The 19,691-nt window shown below is 42.2% G+C and overlaps 1 protein-coding gene across 1 annotated transcript; it reads right to left on the reverse strand.

Moving 5' to 3' along the window:
* Positions 1–1,077: 1,077 nt before the first annotated feature.
* TMEM38B (transmembrane protein 38B) lies at positions 1,078–15,206 on the reverse strand. Its single transcript, XM_032096656.1, has 6 exons — positions 15,003–15,206; positions 10,558–10,714; positions 7,831–8,015; positions 6,954–7,041; positions 4,840–4,957; positions 1,078–2,994 (listed from the first exon to the last, which is right to left on the reverse strand). Exons 1-6 carry the CDS (start codon positions 15,106–15,108, stop codon positions 2,788–2,790), a joined length of 861 nt encoding a protein of 286 aa, XP_031952547.1. The 5' UTR covers positions 15,109–15,206; the 3' UTR covers positions 1,078–2,787.
* Positions 15,207–19,691: the final 4,485 nt, after the last annotated feature.

Here is a 19,691-nt window from a genome sequence, read left to right on the forward strand (position 1 = left end):
TGGAACTAGAACCTTGCCTTTTCAAATCAGATCTCCCTCCACATTCTCTTTGGCATCCCTGCACAAAGATTAACCTAACCCCTCTTTGCTGAACAATACTCTTCAAAGCAGTACTCTCTAAAGAAAATAGTCTGATTTTGTAAAAATAGTTTATTCTAAAAATTGGCACATCAATGAAAAGACTCCTCTGAAAAGATTCTATTCTTATGTATTGTAACATCTCCAAAATGCCAAAGTTCTCAGTTATGAAGTGTATGCTACTTTAAACTGCTTCACATCTTGAGCAAAAAAAGACGGAACAAGTGGAAAGCAGCAAGATTTCAGCAAATGCTAATAAATACTTCCAGTGCTTCTGACATTAAAGAATGGTTTAGGTTGGAACAGACCTTAAGGATCATCAACTCAAGCATTAACCCAGCATGGCTAAGGCCAACACTAAACCATATCCCCATGTGTGACATCTACGTGTCCTTTTAAATCCCTCCAAGGATGTTTACTCCATCACCTCCCTGGACAGCCTGTTCCAATGGTTTTCAACCTTTTCTGGGAGGAAATTCTTCCTAATATCCAACCTAAACCTCCCCTGGTACAACTTGAGGCTGTTTCTCCTCATCCTGTCACTTATTACTTGGAAGCAGAGCCTGACCACCCCCCCCACCAGCTGCCCCCTCCTGTCAGGGAGTTGTGCAGAGCCATGAGGTCCCCACTGAGCCTCCTTTGCTCCAGGCTGAGCCCCTTTCCCAGCTCCCTCAGCCGCTCCTGCTGCTCCAGACCCTTCCCCAGCTCTGTTCACCTCTCTGGACTTGTTGGTCTTTCATGTTGTGAGGGGCCCAGAGCTGCCCCAGGATTTGAGGTGTGGCCTCAGCAGTGCCCAGCACAGGGACAGTCACTGCCCTGCTCCTGCTGCCACAGCCTGGCTGGGACAGCCCAGGATGCCATTGGCCTTCTTGGCCACCTGGGCACCCCTGGGCTCATGTCCAGCTGCTGTCACCAGCACCCCCAGGGCCTTTTCCAGCTCTCCAGCCACTTTTCCCCCAGTCTGGAGCTGCAGGGGGTTGTTGTGACCCAAGGGCAGGGCCCAGCAGTTCCCCTGGTTGTACCTCACCCCACTGGCCTCATCCCATGGATGCAGCCTGTCCAGATCCCTCTGCAGAGCCCTCCTGCCCCACAGCAGATCCACACTCCCGCCCAGCTCGGTGCTGTCAGACACTGACTGAGGGGCCCTCGATCCCCTCCTCCAGGCCTTTCATGAAGATGTTAAACAGGCCTGGCCCCAGTACTGATCCCATGGGAACCCCACCGGTGCCCAGCCCCAGCTGGACATCCCTCCCTTCCCCACCACTCCCCGGCCCTGCCATCAGCCAGTTCTTCTCCCAGAGAACAGGGCCCTGTCCATGAGCAGCCGGTTGCTCCAGGAGAGGCTGTGGGAGAAGGTGTCAAAGGCTTTGTGAAGTGCAGCTAGACACATCCCCAGCCTTTCCCTCAGCCCTGAGCAGGTCACAGGAGGGATCAGGTCGGTCAGGCAGGACCCACCTCTCCTAAACCCAGGCTGGCTGGCCCTGATCCCCTGGTTGTCCTGTTCCTGTTGCTGGTGGCACTCAAGGTGATCTGCTCCATGAGCTCCCTGGCACTGAGGGCAGGCGACAGGCCTGTAATTCCCTGGACCCTCCTTCTGACCATTGCTGTAGATTTGTGTCACATTTGCCAACCTCCAGTTAACTGGGACCTCCCCAGTTTGCCTGGACTGCTGGTAAATGATTGGAAGTGGCTCAGCGAGCTCTCTGCCAGCTCCCTCAGCACCCCTGGGTGGATCCCATCCCACCACTTGGGAGTGTCCAGCTGGTATAGGAGCTCACTGACCATTCCCTCCTGGATTATGCGGCAACATTCTGCTCCCATCCCTGTCCTGCGGCTCAGGGTGCTGACTAAACAAGGTAAATGTACTGTCCAGTATTCCTCTTTCTAATGAAGTTTGTCTTTGAAAAGAAAAAAGTGCATACACTTGGATAAAAATGCAGGCAAAAATGTCTAGTTCCTGATGAACCAGAAGATAAATATAAACCACTCGTAAAACACCAATGTGGCATGAAAAACACCTACATCTCAAATGCTTGCAAATAAAGAGTCCAAGTAAGCCAACAGCAAAAATATTGAAATGTTTCTACTTGCTAACTGTAAAGATTTTTTTAAAGTGCCAGATATTTTACTTTCACTTTAAAAAATAGAAAAATATTGAAAAATATTTACTTAAGGAAATGAAGAAAATTTAGACCAGTACAAGGTGAATTACAACAATAATTCAGCTATTTTTCTAGTTAAAGGCAATAATTCGGTACATTTTTATGGTTTTACACAGTGAAATGTGATTAAGCCTTACTGAATGACTTTCTCATTTGGGATGTGCTATAGTGAACACCTGACAGTGCAAATCAGTGTTCTCAAAATGAAACATCAGAACTGGGAGATAGGAAGATGTGAAACAAGTGGGATAGTGGGGAAAAAAGTAACAAATATGATTGTCACATTTCTGAAACTATCTTTTTAACATATAAGCATTTGAAGTTATCATAAATACAAAAATTAATAAACTTTTAACCACTATAAAAATTTGTAGTTTTAACTTACAAATCCAACATGTGCATTTACACATAGCTTACATAACACATTCCAAAAAGGCAAATGACAACACAGCCCTTTTCTCATTTCCTCAGAGAAACTTCTCAGCCAGCCTAATCTGGAAGACAAGCATCTTCAACGGTCATGGCCATCACAGGGATTTTAAGTCACTTATTCTGTTTTCTTTGCTTGTTTTTTCTTAGCACCCTCTTGGTGCTGCTCAGAAGGCTGGTCACAGACTGAAGAGCCGTTGGAAGATGTGGCACCTTCACCCTTCACTTTGGAAGGTGTCTTTCGCGAGCCAAAAAAGATTTGGCACAATGCAGCCTCAAAGGGAGCAAGTGGAGAAGTTGCACATCTTGTCAACATCATTTTTACCTACGAAGAACAAGGATCAAGTTACAATAAAAGTTGCGATGGCTTCACAGATAAACAAGTTCAAAGCTGAATGGGTGTATGCCATTTTTAACTTCACACACAAGAATGAGGCCATGCCACCAATAACAAAAGCCTGCTCACTTTAGCTGAAACTGGTCAAAGAATGCTCTTTTTTCTGACCAACACTTCACACAGCTATGAAGGGGATTCTTCATCAGGAACTGTAGCAACAGGACAAGGGGGAATGGGTACAAACTGAAAGAGGGGAAATTTAAGCTGTATACTAGGAAGAAATTCTTTACTGTGAGTGAGAGTGGTGAGATACAGGTTGCCCTGAGATGTTGTAGATACCCCAACCCTGGCAATGTTCAAGGCCAGGTTGGATAAAGCCTTGACAAACCTGGACTAGTAGAAGATGTCTCTGCTCATGGCAGGGGGATGGAACTGGATGACCTCCGAGGTCCTTTCCAGCCCTTAACATTGTATGACTCTATGATTCTATGAGCTATACACAAATGTGCACAAAAAATTTCTCTGTAAGATTAATCATCCTAAGAGTAAATCACATATAATGCCATATAACTAAGGTGAAGAGCAACTTTTATGTGTAAGTTTTGTGCCTTGATCAAACTGAAAAACCACAAAGAGAGTGGCTTCCTTCCATTTAAATTGAAAGAATGGAACATGTAAGGACCCGAATGTACAGGTGCATAACCAGACTTTAATTAGAATTCCAGACAGCCATTCTCATTCCATAAAGTTCAGAGATTTAGCTGGGCATCCCTTAGGACACATAACTTGGAATCAGGATTGAAAAAACTGTATTTTAGATCTGGGTACTGGACAAGTTTATATTGCAACTGTTTCTATGGCTTTCAGAGACATGACAACTTTCTAAGACACTAAATATACACTTTTTTGCCTTATTACTTTATTAGTTAAGTGGGTGCTTGAGTTCCTGACTGTCAGTACAACCATCCAGCATAAGGATTCAGTTACTTCAGTGCAGCCTGACAGCCAGCTTCTGTGGACACCTGCACATTTCTGACTTCCAGAACAACATTCCTTTCCTTCTCCATTCCCAGCATCCACAGTTCAACAATGCCTTTATCAGTTTAGATGGAGAATCAAGAACATAAGCTTCAAGTCTTGGCTCTCTAAAGTAACTTCTGCAGAATTAAACTTGTCAGCTCCTTCACAGAAAGGAGACTGGCAACAACCACCCTTCCACACATTCTCCAGTCGGTTCAACAGCAGCTCTGAAGCTCTTAGAATTGCCAAGTATCTGCTAACAGAGATTAGGTTTTCCTATAAAGTAGTAATCCAGAAGAAAGGCATCTTCCTGGAAATGAACAAGACTGGAGGGACTGAAGACTTCCATACAGAAGTAGTGTCTATTTTATTACAAAACAGTTACAGCTACTTCAAAGTGATTTTGGTATGCTTTCTCTTCCCACCCAAACACCTTGAGACCACTTTAAACCGGAGGAGAATCCACCTGGCTTGTTTTACAAACCCGCTGGTGACTGCACAGGTACACACAAAAGACAGAGAACAGGAGAGTTTCTTTCCACAAGAATAAGCTTTGTTTGAGATTACAGACATACAAGCCTGGAATATCAAATACCGAGTGCCAAAATTCCTGATTTTTTTCTTTTCCTCCCTGTCCCCCCCATACACTGAACAGTATCAGTAACACAACAGGTCTTCTGTTCTGCTCATGTATAGAACACTAAACACATAACTTAAGCAGGAGCTGGCCTTCCCATCCAGAAGCATGCATTCTAAAAATTAAGTAAAATATTTTCTGTTATTTGGTTACTAGCAACACTTTCCAATTCTTACCTTGAAGACAACAAGAAAGATGGTGTATAAAAACACAAGGTTGTGTCTTGCTATTGGCAAGTACTGTCTGCGTTGCAGGGTGAAAAGAACTGCTCCTATCAAAGTTACCTTCACAGGGCTAGAAATCAAACAAAGAACATCAATTTCTCTTCTCTGCTCTACAGTGGAAGCTGCCTGAGTGCAAAAGATTTCTGAATGGAACTAATGAAAACTTGTGGTAACAGAAGTAAGATCCAAAATCCAGCTATAATTAAATTAATATTTTCACTTTATATACTATTACTATGCTTTCTGTCCAGACAGCATAAAGTCCAGCACTACTCTGCACATGCAGCTAACTCCTATTTGACAAATCCTCCTCAAATCAATGCTTCTATTCAGATTTTGTATGCCAGCTTGCTTCTCTTCTTCCTCTCCCAATGTATCTTATTGAAGAGCTAAATCACAGAGCTCACACTACCTGGACTAGACAAAAAAACAGGTTCCTCTACTATACTCCAGGAGTTAGTTACTCCAAGGAGCTGCTTAAGGTGTTGAAGAGCGACATAGTCCAAGTCTTGGTCCACAGTAACACTCCAGCAGCTCTAGGGCTGTGTCAGCTTAGACCTGACTGAAGCCAGGCCTGTGTTACCAGGTTTTGTTAACACAGCTGTGCTGACCTGAGACATGCGAAGATTTCCAGTCTGTTTCCAGTTTACAGCAGTCTTTGTTGTGGTACTAAATCCCTTCCTAGGTATGCATTCAGAAAGCAAGAGATCTTTGATCAGATCTTATCCAGTGGCCTGACTGGCAGAATTATGTGCATTTCTTAATCTGCATGTGACATGTACAGGTGACATTCCTGTTATCACAGAGCATCTACTCTAGATCTGTTCTTCACTGTCTTTTCAGTAACCAAAAAACTGCATCAACTTCCCGCTCAAGAAGCCCAAAAAACAAACCTGTGCACACAGGCATCTAGTTCATTCGCAGGATGTTAGATACTTTTACTTTGTAACTTAGTTCAATTTAATGCTCTTAATTTATACGTAAACAAAACTTTTAAAATCTTTTTTGAGTTACTTTGAGCCATTCCCACAGTGGTGAAGGAGAATATATGCAAGTGATGCCAATCATTAAGCACTGCTCTGGTGTTGCACCTGTAAAGACAATTTTATTTTGGTCTACAGTGCTATTTTTGACAGTAAACTTTTCCTTCTGAAAGTTTACTTTCGAGACTGCCATTAAGCACTGACAAGAGAAAGAGAAATTCTAAATACTTAGAATTTTGGAAAAAGCCAAGAACTAACATAATCCACAAAAAGTTGAAATATTGCCAAAGAGAAGGCTACAAATGTCTCAATTCTGTGTCTAGGAGTGGCTGCAGAAAAGCAAGATGGTTTTTTAAAAAAATAAAATTATTATTTTTAAAGACCTGACTGTAACCTGGGAAAGATCAAAAGAATTTTAGGAAATTATCACAGTGACCTTATCTTGACTTACAATAATAGCTTGTGGCTTTCCAGCCTGTTTCAATTCTCATTTTACAGAGAAAACCAGGAGGCATGTAATATTCCCCATTCTTTGCTTCTGCAAGAGAAGTAACTTTTCCCATCTTGCAGGTCATTTTTGCTATACTGAATAACCAATTTGTACCTTCTCAAATAATTGATGTCTTTGGAGGAAAATAGCACTGGCAGCAAAAGAGTGACAGTGTTCAAAGGAAGCCATCTTAGTGATGCTCAGAACATACACCCAAAATTCACTTGTGTATTTCTGGTACCACTGTACTTTCATTTTGGATAGAAGACCATGTCCCTGTAAGACAAACTGAGTCAATACTGCTTTCTAGCAACTTCCCACTAGCTCTTTACTGCTTTCTGACAAGTTCTGTTGACTTGTCTTCCCATTTGCTGCTCTTGTGCTGTGAGCATAAAATGATTAAAACATCTGCTGAAAGTCCCAAAGACCATCATCCCATCTTTCAGAGGATACAAACCAAAACAGAGTGCAATTATGTCCTAATGCTTTTTTTTTTTTTTTTTTTTTTGGCCTCAACCACTAAAAGTGAGCATCAACACAAGGAGTTAGCAAAACAACAGCTAACATGTTGCAGCTTTTTAAAAAAAACTTACTAGGACATCTTCAGGAGCTCATTGGTTTCAGGTTTCCACACTCCTCTCACCAACTGCTCAAAGTTGGAAATTAGGCCACCACCAGCACCTGAAATTGCAGATTTATGGTAAGTTTCCACTGACTGCTACCACCACTATGCCATTGCTCCCAGAAGAACTCATGACACCAGGTGCTAAAGGTGGCACCAAAGCCCAGACTCAAAAAGCCTTAATCCAACCTTTCAGGCAAACAAGACTTGAACAACGGCCATGAAATTTCAGAGGTTGAGATACTCAGCAAGAACCTCAGGTCTACCTTTAAGTGACAGCATCTGAACAGATGCACTCATCACATTCACATGTGTTGCTTCCCACAGCGGCACAGAATCAAGAGCTGCACAACTGCTTTCTGAAGTGACCCTGATGGTGTGGCTGCAAATACAGCTGTCAGGAAGGTGGCTTCTTCCAGAGTTGTACTCCAATCAGCAGGCAGGAAAGAAGGGTCATCCCCATGTTTAAAACCAGGTAATGGTCACAACCCAAAAACCCACGATTACCAGTTCTCTTCTTCAGCCTCATGCAAGGACACAGGTCTGAGGCAATAATGCTGTTGGAATGTTCAGCAGTAGCTACACAGAAGATTTACTTCTTTACTGTCATCAACTGCCCATCCTACAAGGTCTCATAAGACCTTCTGATGGGAACTTCCCTCAAAGTTCTTCAATGTCACCCTTAATCCAGGCAGAGAAACTGCAGCACAGGCTTTTTCCTTGAGGGGACATGAGCCTGCATCAGCACAACCATGCCCAGCACAGCAACAGTTCCGCTGAGGGGCTAGATGTTTAAACACCACTCCAAAAAACCCCAAACCCTCAGAATAAGATGTTAGGCACATTACCTCTGGCCCAGCCCACAGCTACCATGACAAGCCAGGCATCTTTGTAGACAATGTCTGCATGTGCAATGCCATCTGTGATCTTCCACGTCCTTGTCACTTCTTTCATTCCTGCCACCAGAAGACGAAGAGGCAGAAAGGAAAAGCACCGGCAGAATACGTCCTCTGGGCAATAAAACACTAGGTACCTGAAAATTATGAGAAAAAACCCATCAGCCACATTTTTGCTAAGGAATTATCTTTTAATAATCTTTAAGGATAATTTTGGAATATGACTAGCAATGCTTGAAATACTACTGGCAACTTAAAGTCTTGTGGTACACATCTTGGAAAAAATTTGAGTAGCTTCTGAGCACACTTGAGCTTTTGCACCAAAACCAAATGCTATTGCCTCATTGTCCCAAAGAATCCATTAAAGTCCATGGGAAACATATTTACATTTTTCCAATTGTTCTACACCTTATATATCACATTTTTATCGTCCAAGTTATTTAAGTGGTGTCTGATTGACTTTGTGCAGTTTATTTTGTGAGTTATTTTTTGTTTAGTTCACTGTAGGGGGTTGTTTTGGTTTGGGGATATTTTTTTTAATAGGATTACAACAGGGTGGTAAATGAAATGCTGACTCTGTGCTTCCAGACTGTAGGTACATGGAATTATATAACTTTAGCAAGAATGCCTCCACTAGTTAGTGTCATGCTAGATGAAATGCATGGCTATTTTTAAACACACTTAACATCTTAGTACTCACCAATTCTAGCTTTTCCAGCTTGGCAATTACAAACACATTTCTTTATTTAAAGCATTGATTGCTTTTAAAACCAAGTAAAGATGGCTAACAGTTAAATCCTAAAATGACAGTACATTTTAAAAGATTAAATTACGTGGTGTTTTATTGTATCTCTTCAATAATAAATAAAATTCAGTTCTTACAGAGACATTCACAAAAACCCAATCAAGATTAAGTATCTTGATTAAGTTATCTTAAGTAGATTATTTCAGCACAGGAGTAAGAGAGTAAGAGTTGCATAAGAGCAGAGAAAGTGCTTTAAAAAAAGGGTAACTTTTTGTTTTCTTAAAAAACAAAACCAAACCAAAAACCCACTGCCCGTTTGCTTTAAGGTTTTTGAGCTCAATCCTGCCTACCAAGAATTTCTAAGGCCATTCCCTTTATCTCCTATTGTAATGTCAGACGCCTCTGTAAGCAACCAGGCTTCAGCTGATACTAAGCCAAAGATGTAGAGAGAGGATGTATTTCAGAGGCTACTACAAACAGCCATCTAAGCCACCTACTCACCAGACAACTCACACCACAATTAATTTACATCTGTAGAATGTGGGTTTAGGACCCTGAAGCACAGGTTAGAGGACTGAAGCTGGCACTGAAGACCCACCACGGCACTTCTGCCTGTAATCTCTGCTAACAGTAGATGCCGCTGCTCTACAGACTATTTAGGAGCATTCCTCAAGGCCAGCACAACCCCACTCTGCAGTTTCTAGTGTGGCTTGGGGAATTTCCCTTCTCGCGATCTGGGACCAGGAATTAAGGTCATTATACTCACGAAGAGGGAACTTTGTAAAGCTGGAAGCTTAAAACGTTTCATAACGTTCACAGCTCCTCACTAAAACCTCGTTTAATTTGCACAGCAAATCACATTTGACCATGGTGAGTTAAACAGAAATCCCATTCTCTTCAAGTGTACTCCTAGCTCATGTCACTTGACAAAAAAAGCAATCAGTCTGCCCACATCAAACTAACTGAACCACAGGCAGCTTCTGTAGGCTCTGTTAATAATTCACTAATTAATATATATATTATTAATTGCACCTATTTGTCTAAATCAAATATGTCATCCTCTATTGCAACACAAAGACCAGAAAACTAATACATATACACAGACAGAAACACTTGCTTTCACTTTAATGAATTTGCAATTGTGAAACTTAAGGGGCTAGTGGAACTAAAGGATTTTAAGCAGGCCAGACTCTCCAAATGTTGTGATTGAGCTTCCTAAATTCAAAACCCCACTGCTCCTCATAATTTTTGTTAAGTTTGATGTTTTCTTCAAAGATGACTTTCTGGAACAAATTAACTCCACTGCAAGGCCACATTTATATGAAAATAACTCCAGCATTTTTTTTTTTTAACTCCAAAGCAGGCCAAATTGCCACATACTTGATTCAATCATACCATTCAGCTCACTACTGTCTTCCACCACAACACCCACCCACTTGGGAAGGAATGAAATATAAAAAAAACTATGTGTCTGGCAGTAGAAAATGGGGGAAAGATGTGTCTTGGAACCCCAGTTACAGGAAAAGTCCAAAATTTTTACATCAGCCAGGTTCTGGTCTTCAAGAGCTACTTCTGAAAAACTTGATTGCTTTTATGACTAACCTATGCTCAGCAAATCAGCAACTCAATTCATTTCATTAAAAGGTAATGTTTCCAGCTGTTTGACCAGGAATACTATAAAAACCTAAGGCAAGTCTAGTCTAGCAACAGAGCATTTTGTTGCACAACAGGCTGTAAGAGTTGCTCTCTATTCCCACAAAACAGCATCTTACAGCTGCTGTGACACTCTGGATAAAAGAGACAGCACCCAAACCCACAACATTTTTAAGTCAAAATGCTGATTTACATGGAACCTTGATGGTATCGTATCAGTTTACAGCATATAGCTTCCTTAGAGCCAGTATTACTCATCCTACCCAACTGTGGCTGCTTACCAGACTGAGGATGCCAGTAGAATATTTATGGTCTTTGCCAGAAATGCTACTGGAGGTTCACCAAGCATCAACGAAGACAAAACTGAACCCCCAAAGCAATAAAGCATTGCACTAAACCAGCAGGCCAATGGACTTCGGACTGACACTTCCACAGCTCCTGTGGAAAAAAACCGCATAAACAGAGATGAAAACTGGAGAATAGCAGCATGTTTTGAAGGTCAGTATTTTTCAATTTAGCTCCTTCAAGTAATGAAAAATCCTCCAGCAATCAGCAGGCTCTCACAGGAAAATTTTCCAGAGATACAAACCTCAGGGTACGGTGACTTTAACTTCCACCTCCTAAACAGGAGTGAAAGGCTGATGACGTGTTCTCTGAACATCTTTTGTGCATTAGTTTGTTATATCTGGCTACCAAAAAGAAAAAGCTTTCAGAGCATGGCAGCAAGGTCTTGTTGTTAATAGCCTGACACAGGGACACACTTGCTTTCAAATTTGTATTAAAAACACGTAAGTGGCTGATCTAAACAGGATTACTAACATTTGGATGGTTATTCTAGGAATTCCATTTCTGCTTTAGAGTGTTCCAAGAATTCAAGGTAACTTGTTTTCCTTTTTCCTCATAATACCCTGCTCTGATTGCTGGCCAGAATGAAAACAGCATCCAAGATAATTATCAAATAGTTTTCACCTGCAGTCTTGAAGAGAGAAAAAAGGTTACCTTGAACTATAATAATAAATGTAAATTTCCCTCATTATTAAAAGGTTGACAGTTTTGTTTATTTCATTACCTTTAAAATGAATTATCCCTTTAAAATGCAAGTGAACTATGTCAAAAATATTGACAAAAATATTCAATATTAAAAGATTATACTGGAGGTAATGGGATGCATTAACCATTTTCAGAGAAAAAAACATTTTACCAAAGCTAGAAATATCCTCAAGTAGTCGTTTCGACTATTTCCTTCCACTTTAAAAGTTCAGTGTTGCCAAAGCTTCCCCTCTGCACTGGTGCCCAGCTCTGTTTGCCTGAACGAGTTTAATTTTCCGTAGTCCAAAGGCTGAAGTTCACAAAAGCACTAGTGTCTGCCCCAAAATGAAATTTGACCTCCATTCCCAATTCAGAGTAGAAGCTTTGGTTTTTCAGGCATTTCTGTGGGAAAAGAAGATTCTTACCCAAGGTGAGAGGCTCAAATATATAAAAATATTCTCAATATTCTCAATACAATTCACTAAATATATTAATAAGATTGTTCCAGTTTTAGTGCTTGCATAGATATTAAGTATTGCAGCACTATCTAAATTCCCATGTAACAGACAATTTATAAAAATAAGTACTCCTAAGCCTTACAGAATATCTGAATATAACATATCTCTTTTATTTTTAACTGGTTTGTAATTTATTTTTTAAACTGCAGTACCTGGTGATCCAAGTAAGACACCTGCAAAATATTAATGGCTTGTGTTTACTACTTTTGGAGTGAATTTAAAACTAGATAGGCATCTGTTCTCTCTTCAAATCCATTCTCCTGCCTTTCAGCAATCACCAGCTTCTCCACACTTCCTTTTCCCCACAGCTAGCAACAAGTGGTTTTCAGTTTTGAGGGCACATACAGGAATTACAGCTATTATTACCAGATTGCCCTCTATGATTAAGCTCCACAGCAATGAAGATAAATTTCTTCATTTTACAAGTAAACGAACAAGAGACTGGAAACTCTACTGCACTTCAAGATTTTTCTGTTGGTCAACACTAGAATTGGCTCAAATGCCAGTATTTAACAATTCATACCAGTTATTCTAACAAGGAATATAACCAACACAGAAGGCAATGAGGCAAAAAACATTGATACTAATTTAAAGATCATCTTAGCATTGCAACCTAAATTATGACAGGGGTGTAACCTTTCAGAAGACAAACTCGGTTTTAAGTAGGTCACATGTTTTTTACACAAAGTGGTCATTTATATTTGTCCTCTGATGCATCCTGGAAAATTAATGAGGCATCACACAACCATGCAATGGTGGATCTGCCAGAAGGCCACTAGGCCTACAAACGCACGCTTCAGAAAGTTAAGGAAAGGTTTCAAAACACAAGGGCTAATTTTGAATACAGTTTTAAATATTGTTCCTGACCACCAGTAACATTAAAAAAAAAAAAAACAAAACACCACCTTACCAACTATTTGTCATTAGGATAATATCTGCCTTAAACTTTTCAGCATGTTCCAAATAGGCAATCAGGAATGCATACTACATACACACCTAAGGGAGCAAACCAGGAGGATTTGTACAGGTCTTTCTAGTACCCCATTAAACCACACATAACATCATTGGTTAAGATGAAGGATTTATAGAGTCAGACTTAATAGAGCAAAACTATGCTGAAGAAATTATTTCTCCTCAAGTCACCTGAAACACATCATAGAAAAATGGCAAGAACAAACACCTTTTGCAGCCCCCCACCCATCCCAAAAAAAGAAAACTGCCAGTTCTACAACTGGCTGGAGTTACAAGCAAGCAACTCCTAGGCCATCCTAAAAGCACTAATCAAGAACTCTTATTTTAAAACACGCAGAAAGCAACAAGTTGGTTGTCACTGCTGTAGCTTGCCAGTAGTCACAATGAGCAAGAAAGCCTGGCTAGGAGGATTGGAAAAGTCCCAGTTAGTGTGCACCCATCCATGATCCAAATGCCCACACCAAATCTGATTTTAAGCAGCAGGGGTGGGTTGGTATTTTAATGACACAGTCATCTGGGATAAAATAAACGTGGCTGTAACTTGAGCACATACTTCTTACATCACCAGGCACTCAAGGCTATCCCGTTATTTCCCTGTCAAATATAGCTACTGTTTTAAGTTTCCAAAGAGAACATACAACCTAGACAGTATTAATCGACAATAATATATCCATACTGAGTATTCATAATAACTGCTATTTCACTTATGATTTAATACTCAGTTCAAACCACTTGGGAAGCGAGAAACAGGCAAGCAGGCAGTCACCTGGATTAGTTATTAATTCCAAGTATTAGAAAATACTCAAGCATTCTGAACTATCCAGCTATTAAGCCAAGAAAAAAAAACACAGAAGCATGGATCTGAGCAGACTTCTGACAGCAATTCTGCTTTCCGTAAGTGTTGTCTCAGTAAAGTTATGCTGATGCAAAGCAGAGAGGCCTCTCATCCTGGTCTTTAGGTGTGCCCATTCCACAGGAAAGTTTAAAAGTATTGCATGATAATGTCAGAAAGTCCCTTTTTAAATAGAACAAGACACATTACACAATGCCACAGGCCAGCACCCATTAAAAATTTTAGCAATATTAACAATGTTTCGTGAAGATGCTAAAATACATAAGCACTTTACACCAGTCCTCACAGCCTGTTAAGTGAATTTCCTCAGCAGAAAGTCAAAATTCACCATGGAACATTTAGCAAGGGAGCAAAGAACAAGCTCTCACTAAACAAAAACATTGCAGAGCCCTAGAAATCTGAGGCAAGCAGCAGCTCCCAAATCTGCTATCCCAAATTTTTTAATCCCAAAAAATTTAACCCCAAAAAAAGCTTAGTTTCCTACACAGTTATCACCTGGGGTGCACGGTTACTATAAATATGTCCAAACGCACACCACAAGTAGTTTGATTCTAAACATTGAAACAAGGCCAGTCTCTACGTTTGTGACAGCAAAAAGAAAAAAAAAACAGGCTTGGGGTTAACAGCCACAGTCCAGATTTTCTAGAAGAGAGCATGTAGAGACTAAAATGCCATGATGTGTTCTCTCACAAAAACTCATCCGTGGAAGTGGAAAGCTTTGTTAAATTCACTTTACAATCTATGGGGTACAATGCTGACAAGCCACTGGCACACGACCTACCCATGAGAGTCCTGAGCTGTTTCCTACAAAGCAGAACTGCCTTAACACCCCCCTGTACAAACAGGGTGTGTGAAGGATGTAAATTCTAGTATCTCCCCTCTCAGATGCAATTCTGGGCAGAGAGATATTGGCCTGTGTTACACACACCATCTCTGCACCCATAAACCTAACTTGGAGGGACCTTAGCCCTTTCACTCCTGAGACTTTAAGATTGAGACAAATAAATAAATAACTAAATTTAAGAATTAAAATGTTTTCAGCGAAACTCCTGGCTGAATTAGCCAGTGCCTCCTAAGTTCTGGAAAGCGAGAAGAGCTTGGCTGGGTGTCTTCTGCGGGCAATAAGACGTCGCTTATGGACAGACGGGCTAATGCAGGCGGCAGACAATCCCATTTACACGGCCATGGGGTAACTGGGACGGCGGCTCCCCTCAGGGCCCCATCCTCACCCTGCCGGGGCTGGGCACCCCGCCGACACACACGCACACGGCGCAGGGCCGGGGGAACACGGAGGAACACCGGGATTGGGATGGGGGTGTGGGGTGTCCGCCCCGTCCCATCTCGCCCCGCTCACCCCGCTGCTCCTTCAGCGCCAGGACGGAGGCGACATAATGCGCCAGGTCGAAGAAAGGGAACATGCGGAGGCGGGAGAAGCTCAGCGGCACCTGCCACAGCTCCATGGCCGGGCACGGAGCTCCCGAAGCGGCTGCCCGGGACAGGAGAGGCGAGGGAGCCCTCAGGAGGCGGCTTGGCCGCTCCCGGCCGCCGTCAGCGCGGGGCGGGGCGGGGCGGGGGCGGCGCCTCATGGGCCATCCCCTCCCTCAGCCGCGCGGCGGGGCTGTCTGAGCGCCCGCGGTGCGTGTCATGCCTTTTGTTTGCCTTTTTTCGGTCAAGGTACTGCTAGTCTTGCTCCATGCGCAGTTTGAGATCGGTTGTGGCCTCCTCTGGAGCCCTTCCTGCGTTTGTGCAGCTTCTGTGCGCACCTCGTGCACAGGGCACTTACCCTGGTACATTTTTCTTTTTTTTTTCCCTATCGAGAATTTCTGAAGCTCATCAAGGATATTTAGCATTACCAACGTGTATTGTCGTTCCATCTGTGGCCTTTCCCAATCTGATGCCATCTATTCATCAGTTACTGAGGGTGTTGATGTACACCAGGTCCTGGTCAGAGCTCAGCAGAAACACTTTAATGCATCTTTACATCCATTTTGGTAGTGAAGGCCATTGTTAACTTTGCCTCCTGAAAGATTTGTTTCGAGCATTGCACCAATCCCACAGTATTTTCAGCAAAACTAGTTTGCTCCTGAGCTTCCCAAGTGAAACGTTTTCAAAGATCTGCTAGCTCCAAGATAATGACATTTGCTTTTTCTTTGTTCACCAGACTAGCTAACTTTAATGAGCTGAAGGATATTTGTGTACTGAGGATGGTTTGAGTTGCAGGGGACCGTAACGCTCATTCATGGGCAGGGACACCTTCCACTATCCCAGGTTTCTACCAGCTCTGCCAGCCTGGCCTTGGACACTTGCAGAGATCCAGGGACAGCCACAGCTTCTCTGGGCACCCTGTGCCAGGGCCTCACCACTCTCACAGGGAAGAATTTGTTCCTCATATCTAATCTGAATCTATTCTCTTTCACTATGAAGCCATTCCCCCCTTGTCCTCTCACTGCATGCCCTTGTAAACATATCTCCATCTTTCTGACAGGCTCTCTTCAAGCATTGGAAAGCTACAATTTTGTCACCCCAAAGCCAAAGTACACTAACTTGACACTGTTCTTGATGGAACACTGTTAAGTTTGTTGTTTTCATCTTTTCTGCATATTAACCTTTTTCTTTTTTTCCCCTCTGGACATGGAAGTTAAATTTATGTGTTTGTGAGTTTTTGGCTGATTTTCCCTACTAAATTTCCTCTACACTGTTTTTGTCTTTTCCATTCACTTCCACAGGCTGGTGAAAAGAACTCTTGAAGGCTCTGAGTTTTCCACACTGTATGGTGTAGTTGAGCAAAGCAATCTGAAAATGTGCAACTTTCACAGGTGCTCTTAACCTTGTTCTTTGCCTACCAAGAACTAATTTCAGGAAATGACTGGAATTGTAGAATTGTTCTGGGGAAAATATTTATGCCAGTTAACATAGCAAACACTTGAACTTTTCCCAGAATAATTTCAGCTTGCTATGAATAGCAAGCTATTATTTTCATTGATTGGCCTTTTATCAGTACAATATTCACAGAATAAGTTCCTATTCTCAATGTCTCTTCCTTTGTGTGCATCCAGTGACTCATTTGCTCCATGACAATTGACCCATGTGCATGCAGCTCATTTCTATTTCCTGGCTGTTGCCATCTTCATTTCATCTACATGAAGAGATCATAACTTAGTCAAAATGATCTCTTACTTGTCATTAACAAATCTAGTTCTTATTTTCTGTCGTGCTTGTGTGCAGACACAGAAACCGGAGTTTGCTTTCTAGAGCAGAATATCGACTTGCCCCAGCTGATACATAATAAGACATAATACATTAGTGAGCTGCATTCTGTGGCAGAAATCGGTTCAGCGTCGTATTGTTTCCCCCTGAGCAGGGCTCTGTGTCCGTGCAGCTGCAGGCGCGGAGCTCGTGATGGGATTTAAAACGATGTAGGCGTTTTCATTCCTTGCAGTACTGGTTTATCCCCACCGAGTGGCATCCGTTTCATTCCTAGGCAGTGAAAACTACTCAGGCTGTCTCGTATGTGTTCATAGAAGGAGAGGGAGAGAAAGAAAAATGTCAGTGACCACAAAGAATCTATAGTGGCACAAAAAGAAGTCGCCATTTGGGCCAGCAACATCTGCACTGCAGCCACCACTGTGCCTGCAACTTGTGTAGGTATACTCAAATTCTTCAACGTGCCAGCAGTGATACTTCTACTGGTGCTATTTTGCAGCAGATCAGCAATACTTACCTGAACTTTCAATTTTTAGTCAGGTCCCCAAATACATAACCCTGCCTTGTCACTGCACCCCAAGTTGCTCTCCAAAGCAGAGTTGTGCTGCTTTTGGCTGGGATAATTTCCTTCCCAGGGGCTGGTGTGGGGCTGTGTTTTGGATTTGTGCTGAACTCAGGGCTGATGATACAGAGATGTTTTTGTTATTTCTGAGCAGGGCTTGCACAGAGCCAAGGCCATTTCTGCTCCTCGTGCTGAGGAGACCCAGCCAGGACAGGAGACCCCAACTGACCCAAGGGACATTCCAGACCATGGGACATCATGCTCAGTGTATAAAGTGGGGGGAAGAAGGAAGGAAGGGGACACTTAGAGAGATGGTATTTGTCCTCCCAAGTCACCATGATGTGTGGTGGGACCCTGCTCTGCTGGGAATGGCTGAACACCTGCCCAGGCATGGGAAGCAGGGAATTCATTCCTTGTTTTGCTTCGCTTGTGTGACCAGCTTTTGCTTCCCTTATTAAACTGGCCTTATCCCAACCTGTGAACTTTTACCCTTCCAGTTCTCTCCCCAGTCCCACTGGTGGGAGAGAGAGTGGCTGCTCGGGGCTGGGCTGGTGGTTGGGGTTAGACAACACAGAGGTAGCTGGTGTGGAGGTGGATCTCACAGCAGTGAGGTGAGAAAGTGTGTTAACCGACACAGTTAAACAAGAAAGAAGTTTTGGTGAGTTTTCTGCCTCCAGCTCCAGCAGGCAATAAGAGCAGCAGTTTCTCTAAGACTGCTAGTAACCAGGGAGAGATTCCTCTGTGTTCAGGGTGGCATCTTAGCAGAGTAGAGGAAGAGCAGAGGAAGCCACCAGAGAGAAATCAGATCACAGAACACAGTCTGTAACAAAAGTAGAGTAACAAACAAGAAAACTTAAGATTTGATCAATTTTCCCAGCTGTCCTGGATATTTCAGCAATAATTTAAAGATAGCAGGGGATAAAACCTCTTAAATAATCCTGTTCATCCTTGAGCCAACTATACAGATGCTGAGAGAATGTGGCAGTGTGAGCTGATGCTATTAGTGTGTAAGCTAGGTACACTTGTCTCTGTGTGTGTGAGTGACACAATTTTTGTGTTTTGCTGATTTTAAACTGGAAGAACAGATGCCCCTTTTTCCATTTCTTGGGAGCAAGCTAACAATAAGATCTGAGTAGCACAGTATACCCATAAGAAATTTAAAGATGGACTGGTTAGTATACTGCTGTGTTATATGAGTGTATGAAATCAAAGCACAAGCCCAAACTGACTCTCTTGCCCAAGGAATGTTATCCTGACCTTAAAAAACCTCACTGTAAACACCTGCTGAATAGTTACCCAACTTGCACATTCTCCAGAGTACTTTTCAGCAGGATTATGCTAATTTTGTACTCGAAAAAAAGGATCTGTGTACTTAGCATGGAAGTATAGCTGGTGAAATTGCTGCTTAATGTGGGATATGTTTATTTAGTCTTTTATTTCGTAATGATTGTTGGGATCCTACAGACAGTGGCCTGGAATTCAAAAATGGTGCCTTAAGGAAACAAAGGATGAGAACTTCTTTAGTATATTTCACCAGTATGTCTCAAAACTCTTGCTCTTCTCTCTCAAAATCAGGAAATTAGAAACATTCTTTTTTTATTAATTATTAGATTAAATTTATTTATCTTTTAAGAAGAAGATCTCTCAAACTCAAGTCTGTGTGTCAAAATCAAGTCAGGTGAAAATAGTAATCTTTGTCACATACGGAAATAGACATTTCCACTGTCTGCTCTCATCCTGCCACATTTGTGATTTGTAGCCATCTGCCACACTGCTGTCTGTCTCCTTCCAGTCGAATTCTTGCTCTGCTCCACAGTTTTCTGCTTTGTTTCCCTGTTTTCCAACAGTCTTTTATCCCCATCAAGCTCCTTACTTTGATCTTCTAGTACATTTTCCCCTGTTTCCTCTCTTGCCAGCACCATATATTCATCAACCCTGCATATTTCTTTCAGTATCATTCCCCCACGGCTTACCTGGTTTTCTTGGTTTCTCCATGCCGTCATCAGCATTTACTCGTGGCTTAGTGCACCTCTCAGTCTCCCGTCTGTCTCTGAGAATCTGGCTATTCATCCCACTCTTGTCACCTTACTTGTGTATGCCTTCAATCAATACTCATATACTCAGGCCCCACCTTTACATTTGTGTAACTTCCATCTTCGTGTTTCACTCCTGTTACCCTCCTTCTTTTTCACAGTTTTCTCCAGAAAGTCAGGTTCTGTCTCCTTTCAGATTTTCTGAAAAGAATTGAGAAAACAAATCACAGGAAGTTCAGATGGC

The sequence above is a fragment of the Corvus moneduloides genome, chromosome Z, assembly GCF_009650955.1.
Source record: "Corvus moneduloides isolate bCorMon1 chromosome Z, bCorMon1.pri, whole genome shotgun sequence".
NCBI lineage: Eukaryota > Metazoa > Chordata > Aves > Passeriformes > Corvidae > Corvus > Corvus moneduloides.